Here is a 15924-nt window from a genome sequence, read left to right on the forward strand (position 1 = left end):
CCCTGGATCCAGATGAAACCATAGTGTCCTTTGATGTAGTCTCTCTCTTCACGTGCATACCCACCACGGAGGCAGTGGAGACTGTCAGAAAACGACTACAAGAAGACAACTCCTTGGAGGACAGGACCAACTTCACACCCGATCAGATTTGCACACTGTTAGACCTCTGCCTCACCACCACATATTTCAAATACAACGAAGGCTATTACAGACAAAAACATGGCTGTGCCATGGGCTCCCCCGTGTCACCTTTTGTAGCCAACCTTTACATGGAGGAAGTGGAAAGGAAGGCTCTTGGCTCTTTCAAAGGAAGAGTACCCAGCCACTGGTACAGATATGTAGACGACACCTGGGTCAAAATCAAGACACAAGAAGTGGAATCCTTCACTGCGCACATCAACGCTGTGGATAAAAACATCAAGTTCACCAGGGAAGACACGAAGGATGACTGTTTGCCTTTCCTGGACTGCGCTGTGCACATTGAAGAGAATGGCAACCTCAACATCGAAGTTTACCGGAAGCCCACACACACGGACCAGTACCTCCTGTTTGACTCCCATCACCCTCTGGAACACAAACTTGGAGTAATTAGGACCCTACACCACCGGGCAGAACATGTTCCCTCTAAGCCTGAAGGGAAAAAGAAGGAACACACACATGTAAAGGAAGCACTCAAAACGTGCGGCTATCCGAAATGGGCGTTTTTAAAGTCAGCAAAGAGGCACAGAAAAGAAGATCAGACACCAGCGAGGGAGGATAAGAAGGACAGGCGCAACAACATTGTCATCCCCTATGTAGCCGGTGTATCAGAGAAACTCAGGAGGGTTTTCTCCAAGCATGACATCCCGGTATACTTCAGACCCAGCAACACACTCAGACAAAAACTGGTTCACCCGAAAGACAAAACGCCAAAACACAGACTTAACAATGTGGTGTATGCCGTACAGTGCAGCGAGGAATGCCCAGACCTCTACATTGGAGAGACCAAACAGCCACTTCACAAGCGCATGGCACAACACAGAAGAGCGACCTCCACAGGACAAGACTCAGCGGTCCATCTGCATCTTAAGGATAAAGGACACTCTTTCGAGGATGCCAATGTTCACATTTTGGACAGAGAGGACAGATGGTTTGAAAGAGGAGTGAAAGAAGCCATCTATGTCCACTGTGAGCGACCATCTTTGAACAGAGGCGGTGGTTTACGACACCAACTCTCTGCCATCTATAATCCAGTTTTGAGATCCCTTCCCAGACGCCTTAACGCCCACTCACACCCTGGGCCATCTGACCTCAGGAATTCGCATGATAAGGTGGGGCCAGGTTTCACAATGAACTCACCCGAAACTCTGGCTGATTGGGACCCACACCCAGTTCCACACCTTGGCTCAGGCGATTAGAGGATCATCAGGGGGTCCTTTTGTCCCTCTGTGGGGGGACACTCCCACTAGGGTTATATCTGGGACTCCCCACCATTTGACCTTAGAACTGAAGAAGCCTCTCGGATGAGAGGTGAAACGTCTTCAAGTAACTTAAAGAAGTCCAGACGCTTTTCTTTGCAAGCTCCTTTGAATACGATGACCTGGATGACTGAGAACCTTCACAGACATATTGCCCTAATGGAGTGATTTGGTACTATAAGGTCATTAAGATAAAATGGGGACTGATAATTTAGGACCTTGTATGTGTATCCTGAGTCTCCTGACGGTTTGCTAGAATCTCTTTGAGGCAGTCCGAAAGTCTTTTTCCATAGCCTCTCCGAATGGTGCTCGAGCCTGACACTCAGACAAAAACAGCTGGATAGAGTGTTGATTTCTTTTTGATTATATTTTGATTAGAACCCTTATTTGATTAAAGAAGGAATAACTATCACCAAAAGCACATGCATTAAACTCTGTGACAGGACTATCTTACATTACCACAAAGGCTGGATTTCAGGCCTTTTTCTTCACATTTGAATGGAGCTGAGCTGAGGGATCATGACACTGTGAAGGACACTGCAGGATTTATCTCTTAGTTGAACCTCTGATTCAGGAGGAACAATGAGGTTTTCATCCAGGCTGTGAAACTGGACAAGCTCTTTATCCTCTCAAGGATGTTTGAGAAAGTGGACAAGTGTGGACAGAATATCTTGGTCTGTCCAGGCTGGTGGATGTTCTCCACTATGATGGCCTCAAGATTTCATCTTTACTTTTTGCAGATGATGTGTTACTGTTTGCTAAATCAAGTGGTGACTTCCAACTTGCATTGGAGTGGTTTGCGGCCAAGTGTAAAAATCAGCACCCCCAAGTCAGAGACCATAGTTCTCAGCCGGAAAAGGTGGAATGCAAACTCCATCTGGGACAAATTACTACCCCAATTGAAGGAATTTAAATGTCTTAGGATCTTGTTCACGAGTTTGGGGAAACTGATGGATTTGGGAAACGTGCAATGATACAGGCACTGTACAGTCTGAGCTAAATTTTTAATTTACAGGTCAATTTAGATTACAACTTAGATTTAGATTACAACTATTCAACTGTGGCCATGAACTCTGGGTAGTGATCAAATAAGTAAGTTGTTGTTCCTCTCTTTTAAATCAAATATGGACTGGAGTTTTTAATATGATTCTGTTGTACATTCCACGTTAACTTTGCTGTACATGAATAATGTTATGTTATTTTTGCTATTCTTCTTTTGTGTCACTTGATATGCACACAGAAACACCTGTTACTCTGATAATTCTTCAGTGAGTTATTACTGATGACTAATTTACTCACAGTGTTCCCTGAGTTTGCCTGGATACAAAGCAATCTCAAATGAAAAGTATACTCCGCCTTCTTCCCTGATGGGTGGTGTGCAAGATTAAACAACACAGTAAGTCAATAAAAGGGAATGGCAAAGAATAAAACCTAATGACTGATCTCAACAATTCAGAAAGCTGCCATGTGCTCATCTTTGCGAAACAATTTAGTCGTGGTTGTTTTGCTGTGTTCCTGTGTTTTTTCGACTCTATCCACTCTTCAGGTTTCTTTCTCCTGTCAGCTGCAGGGACAGTTTCATCTAAATGAGATGCACAAAACTGGAGATGTGATTCTGGGTGGACTGTTTCAAGTCCATTTCTTTTCAAGTGTTCCTGATCTGTCTTTTACCTCGCAGCCACAACAGCCTACTTGCCATGGGTAACTATGAAAGGGAAACAGAATGAAAAAAATACAATAAGAAAACTGTCAAACTTAGTGCCAGTATAAATATGTATTTTGTATCTGAAATAACTACACAATTTGTCTTCTTTTTCATTTTTTTCTTAATATATGTCTTTGTTATTCAGTATCCTTAATTGTTTATAATATTTCTACTTTTGCAACTTTTTCAAAAGGCACTTGTTTCCTTGTAATTTAAAACCTGTGTTGTATTATACATATTAGTAATTAAAATTTTCTTGTCTTAGTGTGTATGTCCTAGGATTTAAGTCCGCACTAACCATGGCGTTTGCTATTGATGAGATCAACAGAAACACAAACCTGCTACCAAATGTGACTCTGGGATACACTCTTTATGATAACTGCCTTGAACTTGGAATTGGATTCCGTGGAGCATTGTCATTAGCCAGTGGTCAAGAGGATCAAATTGTAGTACATGATACATGTGTTGGAAATCCTCCAGTCATAGGGATTGTGGGTGATTCGACCTCTACAAATTCTATTGCCATCTCCAACGTCTTAGGCTTGTACAGAGTACCTATGGTAAGTTTTCTGCTTGACCATGTAACAGTTTTCTTGGATTACGTTGATTTAATTGAAAATGTAAAACCATTTTATGAAAAAAAAAAATACTAATAATGCAGTCATGATGACAAAGTAAAGATATCTCTACATGGATAGCTCCCGAATATATAGTCTGTGTCTTTCACAGGTGAGTTATTATGCCACGTGTTCCTGCCTGAGTGACCGTCAAAAGTATCCATCCTTCTTTAGAACAATCCCAAGTGATGCTTTCCAGGTAAAAATTTGTCATCAAAATTAAAATGGAAACGCAAAAGTCTGTTTCAATATCTGTGTAAAAGAAGAACAAAGAAAGATATGAAAATATTAGAAATAATAATATACTTAGTTTTGAGAATTATGCTCTATTTCGTTTCTGTATTGTGTCAAAAAATAAAGCTAAATTGCAATTATATTTAAAGTTTTTCTTTTCTTTTCAGTGCACTTACACTTTAATCTGTATTCACTTAGGTACGTGCAATGATTCAGATTCTAAAGCATTTTGGCTGGACTTGGGCAGGTCTGCTTGTCACTGATGATGATCATGGGCTTCATGCAGCCAGATACTTTCAGTCTGAGCTGAGTGTGTCTGGTGAAGGTTGCCTGGCCTACACTGAGCTTTTACCCTGGGACAAAGACACAGATGAATTCCGGAGGATTGTTGATGTGATGAAAACCTCTACAGCTCGAGTTGTCATTATCTTTGAACATCCTGGACGCATGATACACCTTATAGATGAGGTTTCACTTTAAAACACTTTAATGATTAGTAGTTACAGAGGTCTTCATAATTATATTGTGTAAAACACGTATTACGTATCATTGTCAGTACAGAAATGAGTACAAAAATGTAATAATTCAGAATTCATTTTAAAGATCAAAAACTGTTTCAGTAAAGAAGTTGGAGGTTCAGTATTACTTCATAGACTTGGTCTAATTTAATTCACAGGTAGTAAGGCAAAATGTGACAGGTCTACAGTGGATAGCCACCGTGTCCTTGATAGAATCTGTTGTGCTCCAAACACCTCACTTTATGCCATACCTGGGTGGTATACTTGGTATCACCATTCGTCAAGGAGAGATACCAGGGCTCAGGGATTTTCTGTTGCAAATACATCCTGATCTACATCACAACAGTAGCTACGGAAATAGCTTGGTGAGACTTGAACATTTGTACTGTGTGTGTGTGTGTCACAACAATTATATATTTTCATAATGTGTAATAAACATTTTTCAAAATATTTCAGGTGAATCAGTTTTGGGAATTTACATTTCAGTGCAGATTTGCTCCAGCTCCAGCAGGCTGGCTGGAAGGTGGAGGTGCACTATGCACTGGACAGGAAGATCTAGGAAATGTGGACAATGAGTACTTGGACATTTCCAACCTACGAACTGAGTATAATGTGTACAAAGCTGTTTATGCACTGGCATATTCCCTTGATGACATGCTGCGGTGCAAGCCAGGAAGAGGACCTTTCAGTGGGAACAGCTGTGCCTCTTTGCAGTCACTGGAGCCTTGGCAGGTGTGTTGTCATTGTACACTCCACCTTTGAACACATTGTTTTTGCATGCTTTCAGACTTTCTGAAAAGGGATTTGCCATACTTGTGAGCAAAAGTAGTTAAGTTATTTAAGTCATGGAGGTCATTAACTTCTGTACAGGATTATTAGTAATGTGCCTTGGTTGATTGAGACTTAGATAAAAATGACTTTATATATGTAGGTAGCATAGATATAATATTATATTTGATTACTGAACTGAAAAATTGCAACTGTTTGCACTGTAAAGTTACTGGAGCCATGGCAGATGTGATATCATTTTATACTCCATCTATGAATAAATCATTCGTTCTATAATTAGTTTCGGAGCAGAAAGTAATTTACTTATTATACATTCCTTTTAAACAGCTTGTTTATTACATGGAAAGAGTGAACTTCACCACTCCATTTGGCGATCGAGTGTCATTTGACGAGAATGGTGATATAGTACCAATTTATGATGTTATTAACGCCTTGTGGCTCCCTGATGGAAACATTAAAATTCAGAAAGTGGGTGAGGTTAAAAGGTCAACTTTAAAAGGTGAAGAACTCACACTTGATGAAGGCAAAATCTTCTGGAACTTTGAATCCAAACAGGTTAGATGTGTTTTTATTTGACAAATACCTTTTATGACATTTACAGTATATAGAATTGTAGCAGGCAATAAATGTTTATTTTTCATGTCCAATAGCCACCTCGATCAGTATGCAGTGAGAGTTGTCCTCCTGGTACCCACATGGTGAGAAGGAAGGGAGAGCCCGAATGCTGTTTTGACTGCATCCCTTGTTCTGAGGGAAAGATCACTAACAAGAGCAGTAGGTCTTTGTCTTTCTGTATCATATATTTGATTTAATTTCTGTGAAATATAGCATGCATTTCAACATCAACCCTTCTTTGTCAGACTCCTTGGAGTGTACCAGTTGTCCAGAGGATTTTTGGTCAAACCCACAGCGTGACCACTGTGTTCTTAGGAAAACAGAGTTTCTCTCCTATCATGACCCTTTGGGTATTTGTTTGACAGCAATCTCCTTACTGGGAACATTTATATGTGCTGTTGTTCTGGGGATCTTTATCTGCCATCGCAGAACACCTATAGTACGTGCCAGCAATTCAGAACTTAGTTTCCAGCTATTAGTGTCACTTAAGTTATGTTTCCTTTGTTCGTTGCTGTTTATTGGACGACCCAGGCTGTGGACATGCCAACTCAGACACGCAGCATTTGGCATCAGCTTTGTGCTGTGTGTCTCATGCATCTTAGTAAAAACCATGGTTGTTCTGGCTGTGTTCAAAGCCTCCAAGCCAGGAGGGGGAGCCAGTCTGAAGTGGTTTGGTGCTATGCAGCAGAGAGGAACAGTTCTGTTTCTTACATCTATTCAGGCAGCCATCTGTACTACCTGGCTTGTCTCTTCCTCTCCAACTCCACATAAGAACACCCAATACCACAATGACAAGATAGTGTATGAGTGTGCAGTTGGGTCCACTGTTGGTTTTGCAGTGTTATTGGGCTATATTGGTGTGCTGGCTGTCCTCAGTTTTCTAATTGCTTTCCTGGTGAGGAATCTCCCTGATAGTTTTAATGAGGCCAAGCTCATCACATTCAGCATGCTGATCTTCTGTGCTGTGTGGGTGGCCTTTGTTCCTGCTTATATCAGCTCACCAGGAAATCTTGCAGATGCAGTAGAGGTATTTGCCATTCTTGCTTCAAGTTTTGGACTCTTAATCACACTGTTTGGCCCCAAATGTTACATAATCCTGTTGAGACCGGAGATGAACACAAAGAAAGCTGTTATGGGCCGTGGAATTGTGTCATAAAACTTTCAGTTCAAGTCAAAAAAAAAAATTTTCCGCACTCTATTGACCAAAAATTAAATAAACAATTAAAATGAACAAATGTTAAATATTAAAGACAGTTATTTAGTCGTTTTTGTTGTTGTTCTTTTAAATTGCAGTTTACATACAAAAAAACAGACTTTTCAAAGAGAAGCATTGACTTTGTTACACTCCACTGTAAAATTTAAATTAAATGTAATTGAAACTCTTTTAATAAACTACGCTTTCAACTTGAATTCATTTAGCAGTTCTAATCTATATTTTTGTATATTTGGTCTGTCTTGAACTGATCGTGATCAAAACCATGCTGATCATTTCAAGAAAACAACTAATACAGGTCTCAACTTTCAACTCTCAACTTTCTTCAGTGCAGTTTGTTTCCATTTCAAAATGTGCTACAATCAAAACATAACTATAGTGACAATTCCAGGCTCCCCGACATACAAGGTTCTCCAACAGTTTCCTAGAAGGTCTCTCCAAACAGACTGTAAGAAGCGTGTCATCCAGAGAGTTTATCTCCCATTGAGAACTGGGAGTAGTGCAAGATGGCGGCGCGCACAGATGCAGCGGCTCTATGCTCTCCACTTAGGTGCTTTTCTTTTTCTTTTCTCCACATTTCTTTTTCTTTTGTTTTTCTTACTGTAAAGCCAAATTTACCTACAGCCATCTGGAATTATGCAACATTCGATGCAACAGCCAGATCCCCATTACCAGTGATTATCAGAGGATGCACAGCATACTCCTGGAGATAGTGAGAAAATTCGGCGCTCTGTGGATTCTTATTGCCAAGAAATAAGAATCCACAGAAATGCAGGTGGCGGAAGGAACGCAAACAAAAGCAGGAGTGCCGTTCGGGCCTGCTAGCTACGATAAAGAAGCAGCCTTTCAAACTACAGCTCCCAAGCATCTTCCTGACCAACGCACGGTTGGTCATCAAAAAAATAGACGAACTGAACCTACTTCTCACTGCACAGCAACTTGTACGCAACTGTTGTGTCCTGGTTGTCACAGATACATGGCTACAATAGGGAATTCCCGACGCCTCGATGCAGCTATCAGGTCACACAATGCACCGCAGTGACAGAAAGACTACAGCGGGGAAAAGCAGAGGAGGAGGATTGTGCATTTACACACATAACAACTGGTGCACAAACACTAAGATCATCACCACAGTCTGCTCCCCAGGCATAGAGGCAATGTCTGTCATGTGCAGACCCTTCTACTTGCCCAGAGAACTGCCTGCAGTCCTAATAACAGCAGCCTACTTACCACCAGACGCTAATGCTAGCTCAGCCCTTGCCTACCTGCACGACACAATCTCTAAAATTGATGTCTGGGGGCAAAAAGCCAGAACTAATCCAACACAAGTCCAGTTGAAGCACATAGTAAGCTGGGCAACAGCAGATGCTTTGTAAATATAATCAGGGAGTATTCTGAAAAAAATTGAATGCTCGAGCCTGACACTCAGACAAAAACAGCTGGATAGAGTGTTGATTTCTTCTCGATTATATTTTGATTAGATCCTTTATTTGATTAAAGAAGGAATAACTATCACCAAAAGCACATGCATTAAACTCTGTGACAGGACTATCTTACATTACCACAAAGGCTGGATTTTAGGCCTTTTTCTTCACATTTGAATGGAGCTGAGCTGAGGGATCACAACACTGTGAAGGACACTGCAGGGTTTATCTCTTAGTTGAACCTCTGATTCAGGAGGAACAATGAGGTTTTCATCCAGGCTGTGAAACTGGACAAGCTCTTTATCCTCTCAAGGATGTTTGAGAAAGTGAGGGTCTTGTTCACGAGTTTGGGGAAAGTGGAGCATGAGATTCACTGATGGATTTGGGAAACATGTGCAATGATACAGGCACTGTACAATCTGAGCTAAGTTTTTAATTTACAGGTCAATTTAGATTACAACTTAGATTTGGATTACAACTATTCAACTGTGGCCACAAACTCTGGGTAGTGATCAAATAAGTAATTTGTTGTCCCTTCAACAGTTTGGTTCACAAGTTTGGGGAAAGTGGAGCCTGAGATTTATTCACAGATTTGGGGAAATTGAACAGACACTGTACCAGTCTGTTGCGGTAAAGAGAGAGCTGAGCAAGTTTTTAATTTACAGGTCATTTTACATTACATCCCTTACCTATGGCCATGAACTCTGGGTAGTGATCAAATAAGGGTTGTGGATATAAGCTGTGGAAATGAGTTTCCTTCAAAGGGTGCCTGGGTCTCCCTTAGAGATAGGGTAAATAGCTTGGTCATCGGGACTCAGGTGGTGGGGTTTCACTTCGAATACAGAAGATCTGCTTGTCCCGTGTTTTGCATTCATGCATTAGCCCTGAAAATTTTCACTGTCTAGTTTCTCATTTGGGCTGTTCTCTTTGGCTGTCCTTCAATTATACTCAGCACAATCTTCCCCATCCACTAAGTTTTCTAGTTTCCTTTTGCCCTTTGCAGCTTTATGTCCCGCCCATGCTCATGCGACTTTGTTTTTGTTCAAATCAAATCAAATCAATATTTATTTATATAGCACATATTAAAACAACAGTGTTGACCATAGTGCTTCACAGTCAGTAAAATCATGATACAATTAAAACAAACAATAAAAGAGGACAACAAACAATAGGTAACAACACAACAAGCTAGACCAGCCAACTAGACAGAATCAAAAGCCAAAGTAAAAAAATAAGTTTTAAGACGTGATTTAAAAGACTGGATAGACTCGGCAGTACGAATATGAACAGGGAGGTTATTCCAGAGCCTAGGTGCCACGGATGCAAAGGCCCGGTCACCTCTCGACTTCATTCAAGACCTAGGTTGTGTTAGGAGCCTGTGATTGGACGACCTAAGTGCTCTGTTGGGATTGTATAAGTGGAGTAGTTCAGAAAGATAGCTGGGCGCTAAATTATTCAGAATATTAAAAGTGAACAAAATAATTTTAAAATCTATGTGATATTTAACAGGGAGCCAATGTAATTTGGCTAAAATTGGAGTTATGTGTTCATGGATTCTCGTACCTGTTAAAAGACGCGCAGCTGCATTTTGAATTAACTGAAGCCGACAAAGAGAAGAGTGTCGGAGGCCCGAGTAGAGGGAGTTACAGTAGTCCAATCTGGATGTAATAAATGCGTGGATAAGCTTTTCAAGGTCCTTTAAAGGAAGGAACGGCTTTGCTTTGGAAATCTGATGCAAAAAAGCTGTTTTTTACCACAGTGGACACCTGTTTCTCAAGTTTAAAAGAGCCATCCAGGAACACTCCGAGGTTTCTTACAGTGGGCGAGAGATGGCTAGCGAGAGGGCCTAGGACATCAACTAACTGGTCTAGCGGAGTTATATTTTTTATCGTCCCCTCAAAAATTTTGTTTTTTCTTTCAACTCAAATATGGACTGAAGTTTTTAATATGATGTTGTTGAGACATTACACATGAACTTTGATGTACATGAATTATGATATGTTATTTTTGCTATTTGTCTTTTGTGTCACTTGATATGCACACGGAAACAACTACTGACTACTGAACAACTATACTGTGACAATTCTTCAGTGAGTTATTACTCATGACTAATTTAATCACAGTGTTCCCTGAGTTTGCCTGGATACAAAGCAATCTCAAATGAAAAGTTAACTCCTCCCTCTTCCCTAATGGGTGGTGTGCAAGATTAAACAACACAGTGTGTCAATAAAAGGAAAGGGCAAACAATAAAACTTAATGACTGATCTCAACATTTCAGAAAGCTGTCATGTGTTCATCTTTGCAAAACAATTTAGTCGTGGTTGTTTTGCTGTATTCCTGTGTTTCTTCTGCTCTACCCACTCCTCAGTTTTCTTTGTCCTGTCAGCTGCAGGGACAGTTTCATCTAAATGAGATGCACAAAACTGGAGATGTGGTTCTGGGTGGACTGTTTGAAGTCCATTTCTTTTCAAGTGTTCCTGATCTGTCTTTTACCTCGCAGCCACAACAGCCTACTTGCCATGGGTAACAAGGACAGGGAAACAGAATGAAAAAAACAGAAAAAGAAAACCATCAAACCTAATCCCAATATGAATATGTATTTTATATCTGAAATAACTAGACAAAACATCTTCTTTTTTAAAATGTATTTTCATTAATATATGTCTTTAATTGTTATTCACTTTCCTTGATTGTTTATAATATTATTCTTTTTGCAACATTTTCAGACTGTGCTCATTTTCCTATATTTTAAAAATTTGTATTGTATTATACTTTTTAGTAATCAACCTTTTCTTGTTTTAGTGTGTATGTCCTAGGATTTAAGCTCGCACAAACCATGGCCTTTGCTATTGATGAGATCAACAGAAACTCAAACCTGCTACCAAATGTGACTCTGGGATACACTCTTTATGATAACTGCTTTGAACTTGGAATTGGATTCCGTGGAGCATTGTCATTAGCCAGTGGTCAAGAGGATCAAATTGTAGTAGATGATACATGTGTTGGAAATCCTCCAGTCGTAGGGATTGTGGGTGATCCCTCCTCTACAATTTCTATTGCAATCTCCAACGTCTTAGGTTTGTACAGAGTACCTATGGTAAGTTTTCTGCTTGACTATGTAACAGTTTTCTTGGATTGCATTGATTTAATTGAAAATGTAAAACCATTTTATGAAATAAAAAAAAAAAAATAATGCAGTCATGATGACAAAGTTAAGATATCTCTACATGGATAGCTCTACAATGTACATATGCAGTCTATATCTTTCACAGGTGAGTTATTTTGCCACATGTTCCTGCCTGAATGACCGTCAAAAGTATCCATCCTTCTTTAGAACGATCCCAAGTGATACTTTCCAGGTGAAAATTTGTCATCAAAATTAAAATGGAAAAACAAAAATCTGTTTCAATATCTGTGTAAAAGAAGAACACAGACAGATATGAAAATATTAAAAATAATAATATAATTAGTTTTGAGAATTATGCTCTATTTCGTTTCTGTATTGTCTCAGAGAATAAAGCTAAATTGCAATTATATTTAAATGCTGTTCTGTGGACACTGACAGACAGATAATGCACAGAAATTTTGTTTTGTTTCTTTTTTTCAATGCACTTACACTTTAATCTGTATTCACTTAGGTACGTGCAATGAACCAGATTCTAAAGCATTTTGGCTGGACTTGGGCAGGTCTGCTGATCAGTAATAATGATTATGGACTTCATGCAGCCAGATCCTTTCAGTTTGAGCTGAGTGTGTCTGGTGAAGGTTGCCTGGCCTACACTGAGGTTTTACCCTGGGACAAAGACACAGATGAACTTCGGAGGATTGTTGATGTGATGAAAACCTCTACAGCTCGAGTTGTCATTGTCTTTGAAGATCCTAGTCGCATGATGCACCTTATGGATGAGGTTTCGCTTTAAAACACTTTAATAATTACTAGTTACAGAGGTCTTCATAATTATAGTTCATAATTGTGTAAAACACATATCATTGTCAGTACAGAAATGAATACAGAAAAATAATCATTCAGAATTAATTTTAAAGATCAAAAACTGTTTCAGTAAAGAAGTTGGAGGTTCAATATTACTTCATAGATTTGGTCTAATCTAATTCCCAGGTAGTAAGGCAAAATGTGACAGGCCTTCAGTGGATAGCCAGTGAAGCCTGGACAGAATCTGCTGTGCTCCAAACACCTCACTTTATGCCATACCTGGGTGGTACACTGGGTATCACCATTCATCGAGGAGAAATACCAGGGCTCAGGGAATTCCTGTTAAAAATACATCCTGATCTACATCACAACAGTAGCTACGGAATTAGCTTGGTGAGACTTGGACACTTTTACTATGTGTGTGTGTGTCACAACAATTATATATTTTCATAATGTGTAACAAACATTTTTCAAAATATTTCAGGTGAATCAGTTTTGGGAATTTACATTTCAGTGCAGATTTGCTCCAGCTCCAGCAGGCTGGCTGGAAGGTGGAGGTGCACTATGCACTGGACAGGAAGATCTAGGAAATGTGGACAATGAGTACTTGGACATTTCCAACCTGCGGCCTGAGTATAATGTGTACAAAGCTGTTTATGCACTGGCGTATTCCCTTGATGACATGCTGCGGTGCAAGCCAGGAAGAGGGCCTTTCAGTGGGAACAGCTGTGCCTCTTTGCAATCACTGGAGCCTTGGCAGGTGTGGTATCATTGTACACTCCACCTTTGGATAAATTGTTTTTGCATGTTTTCAGAACTTCATTAACTTCAGGTCATTAACTTTTATACAGGATTATTAGTAATGTGCCTTGGTTGATTGAGACTTAGATAAAAATGACTTTATATATGTAGGTACCATAGATATAATATTATATTACTGAACTGAAAAATTGCATCTGTTTGCACTGTAAAGTTACTGGAGCCATGGCAGATGTGATATCATTTTACACACCATCTATGAATAAATCATTCGTTCTATAATTAGTTTCGGAGCAAAAAGTAATTTACTTATTATACATTCCTTTTAAACAGCTTGTTTATTACATGGAAAGAGTGAACTTTACCACTCCATTTGGCGATCAAGTGTCATTTGATAAGAATGGTGATGTAGTACCAATTTATGATGTTATTAACACGTTGTGGCTCCCTGATGGAAGCACTAAAATTCAGAAAGTGGGTGAGGTTAAAAGGTCAGCTTTAAAAGGTGAAGAACTCACACTTGATGAAGGCAAAATCTTCTGGAACTTTGAATCCAACCAGGTTAGATATGTTTTTATTTGACAAATACCTTTTATGACATTTACAGTATATAGAATTGTAGCAGGTTATAAATATTTATTTTTTTATGTCCAATAGCCACCTCGATCAGTATGCAGTGAGAGTTGTCCTCCTGGTACCCACATGGTGAGAAGGAAGAGAGAGCCCAAATGCTGTTTTGACTGCATCCCTTGTTCTGAGGGAAAGATCACTAACAAGAGCAGTAGGTCTTTGTCTTTCTGTATGACACATTTGATTTAATTTCTGTGAAATATAAGATGCATTTAAACATCAACCCCTTTTTGTCAGACTCCTTGGAGTGCACCAGTTGTCCAGAGGATTTTTGGTCAAACCCACAGCGTGACCACTGTGTTCTTAGGAAAACAGAGTTTCTCTCCTATCATGACCCTTTGGGTATTTGTTTGACAGCAATCTCCTTACTGGGAACATTTATATGTGCTGTTGTTCTGGGGATCTTTATCTGCCATCGCAGAACACCTATAGTACGTGCCAGCAATTCAGAACTTAGTTTCCAGCTATTAGTGTCACTTAAGTTGTGTTTCCTGTGTTCACTTTTGTTCATCGGACGACCCAGGATGTGGACATGCCAAATGAGGCATGCAGCATTTGGCATCAGCTTTGTGCTTTGTGTCTCATGCATTCTGGTAAAAACCATGGTTGTTCTGGCTGTGTTCAAAGCCTCCAAGCCAGGAGGGGGAGCCAGTCTGAAGTGGTTTGGTGCTATGCAACAGAGAGGAACAGTTCTGTTTCTTACATCTATTCAGGCAGCCATCTGTACTACCTGGCTTGTCTCTTCCTCTCCAACTCCACATAAGAACACCCAATACCACAATGACAAGATAGTATATGAGTGTGCAGTTGGGTCCACTGTTGGTTTTGCAGTGTTATTGGGTTATATTGGCATACTGGCTGTCCTCAGTTTTTTAATTGCATTTCTGGTGAGGAATCTCCCTGATAGTTTTAATGAGGCCAAGTTCATCACATTCAGCATGCTGATCTTCTGTGCTGTGTGGGTGGCCTTTGTTCCTGCTTATATCAGCTCACCAGGAAATCTTGCAGATGCAGTGGAGGTATTTGCCATTCTTGCTTCAAGTTTTGGACTCTTGATCACACTGTTTGGACCGAAATGTTACATAATCCTGTTGAGACCAGAGATGAACACAAAGAAGGCTGTTATGGGCCGTGGGATTGTGTCATAAAATGTTTTTATTTATGTTAAAAACATCTTTATTTTCTGTGCAGTAAATCAGAAAATAAAATATATTAATAAAAATAATAAATGTAAATATTAAAAACCTCTTGAGAAATCTAAATGATAGTTATTTACTCTTTTTCCTCTTTTCTTACTTTTAAATAAATCTTTTCAAATATAACTGACTGACTGTGTTACACTTCATTGTCAAAATTGATCTATCATGTAAGTTAAATGTAATTATAATTCTTTTAATAAACTAAGCTTTAATTTTGTGCTTCAGCCATTTTTGTGGTATATGATGTAAAACACAGTAGCACATGAAGCATTGTGCAAGGAAGTTCTGTACAGATGTCTTCCAGGTTTACACACCATCTTCTTTGGTAATATTGCTTACTGGGATCCTTACAGTAATATGAATGGATGTTTTAATGATTATGTTAGGCTCTTGTGAATTAGACATGAAGTTTAAATAATTCTCTGAATGATATTATGGCAAATTGGATTACTGAGAGTATGAAATAATGAATTCTCTAAACACAGACACACATTTACAAAAAGAGACCTGTAGCTATGTTTGTGAAGCTGCAAATACTGATGGTAATGGGTAAAAAGGAAATTCAACCTGTGGAGTATCTTTTGTTTCCACAATCTGTACATTTTACTAGAGGGTTCGTCAGCTTCATATTTTGCCTTCCCAGAGAGATCATATAGAATCCTACACCTTTTTTTTACTTTTTACTTTTTAGCATCTCTTAAAACGTGAATTGTGTTTGATCTTTACCAAGAAATTGAATTACAGTGAGTTACAATTTAAAAAAGAGCCATCTCATGGTAGTTCATATTGTAAGGTCAAAAATTAAATTAATTAATTTTTATACCATATAAAAG

General features: G+C 39.3%; 2 protein-coding genes across 4 annotated transcripts; both read left to right on the forward strand.

Annotated features, from left to right (window-relative positions):
- Window positions 1-3048: 3048 nt before the first annotated feature.
- Window positions 3049-7091, forward strand: LOC148098934 (extracellular calcium-sensing receptor-like). 2 transcript variants are annotated; one of them, XM_087851599.1, is made up of 9 exons: window positions 3049-3158; window positions 3428-3722; window positions 3892-3978; window positions 4212-4481; window positions 4690-4896; window positions 4988-5263; window positions 5648-5875; window positions 5971-6094; window positions 6181-7091. In XM_087851599.1, the coding sequence occupies exons 1-9, from the start codon at window positions 3049-3051 to the stop codon at window positions 7089-7091; spliced, it is 2508 nt and encodes an 835-aa protein (XP_087707725.1). The 2 variants fall into 2 exon arrangements, with proteins under 2 accessions (XP_087707725.1, XP_087707726.1); XM_087851600.1 differs by having other exon boundaries at window positions 4997-5263.
- Window positions 7092-10985: 3894 nt separating this feature from the next.
- LOC102783620 (extracellular calcium-sensing receptor-like) lies at window positions 10986-15040 on the forward strand. 2 transcript variants are annotated; one of them, XM_087851601.1, is made up of 9 exons: window positions 10986-11095; window positions 11375-11669; window positions 11845-11931; window positions 12211-12480; window positions 12690-12896; window positions 12988-13263; window positions 13596-13823; window positions 13920-14043; window positions 14130-15040. In XM_087851601.1, exons 1-9 carry the CDS (start codon window positions 10986-10988, stop codon window positions 15038-15040), a joined length of 2508 nt encoding a protein of 835 aa, XP_087707727.1. The 2 variants fall into 2 exon arrangements, with proteins under 2 accessions (XP_087707727.1, XP_087707728.1); XM_087851602.1 differs by having other exon boundaries at window positions 12997-13263.
- The last annotated feature ends 884 nt before the right edge of the window (window positions 15041-15924 follow it).

The sequence above is a fragment of the Neolamprologus brichardi genome, chromosome 14 (genome assembly GCF_056152115.1).
Source record: "Neolamprologus brichardi isolate AB-2024 chromosome 14, ASM5615211v1, whole genome shotgun sequence".
In the NCBI taxonomy this organism is placed as follows: Eukaryota; Metazoa; Chordata; class Actinopteri; order Cichliformes; family Cichlidae; genus Neolamprologus; species Neolamprologus brichardi.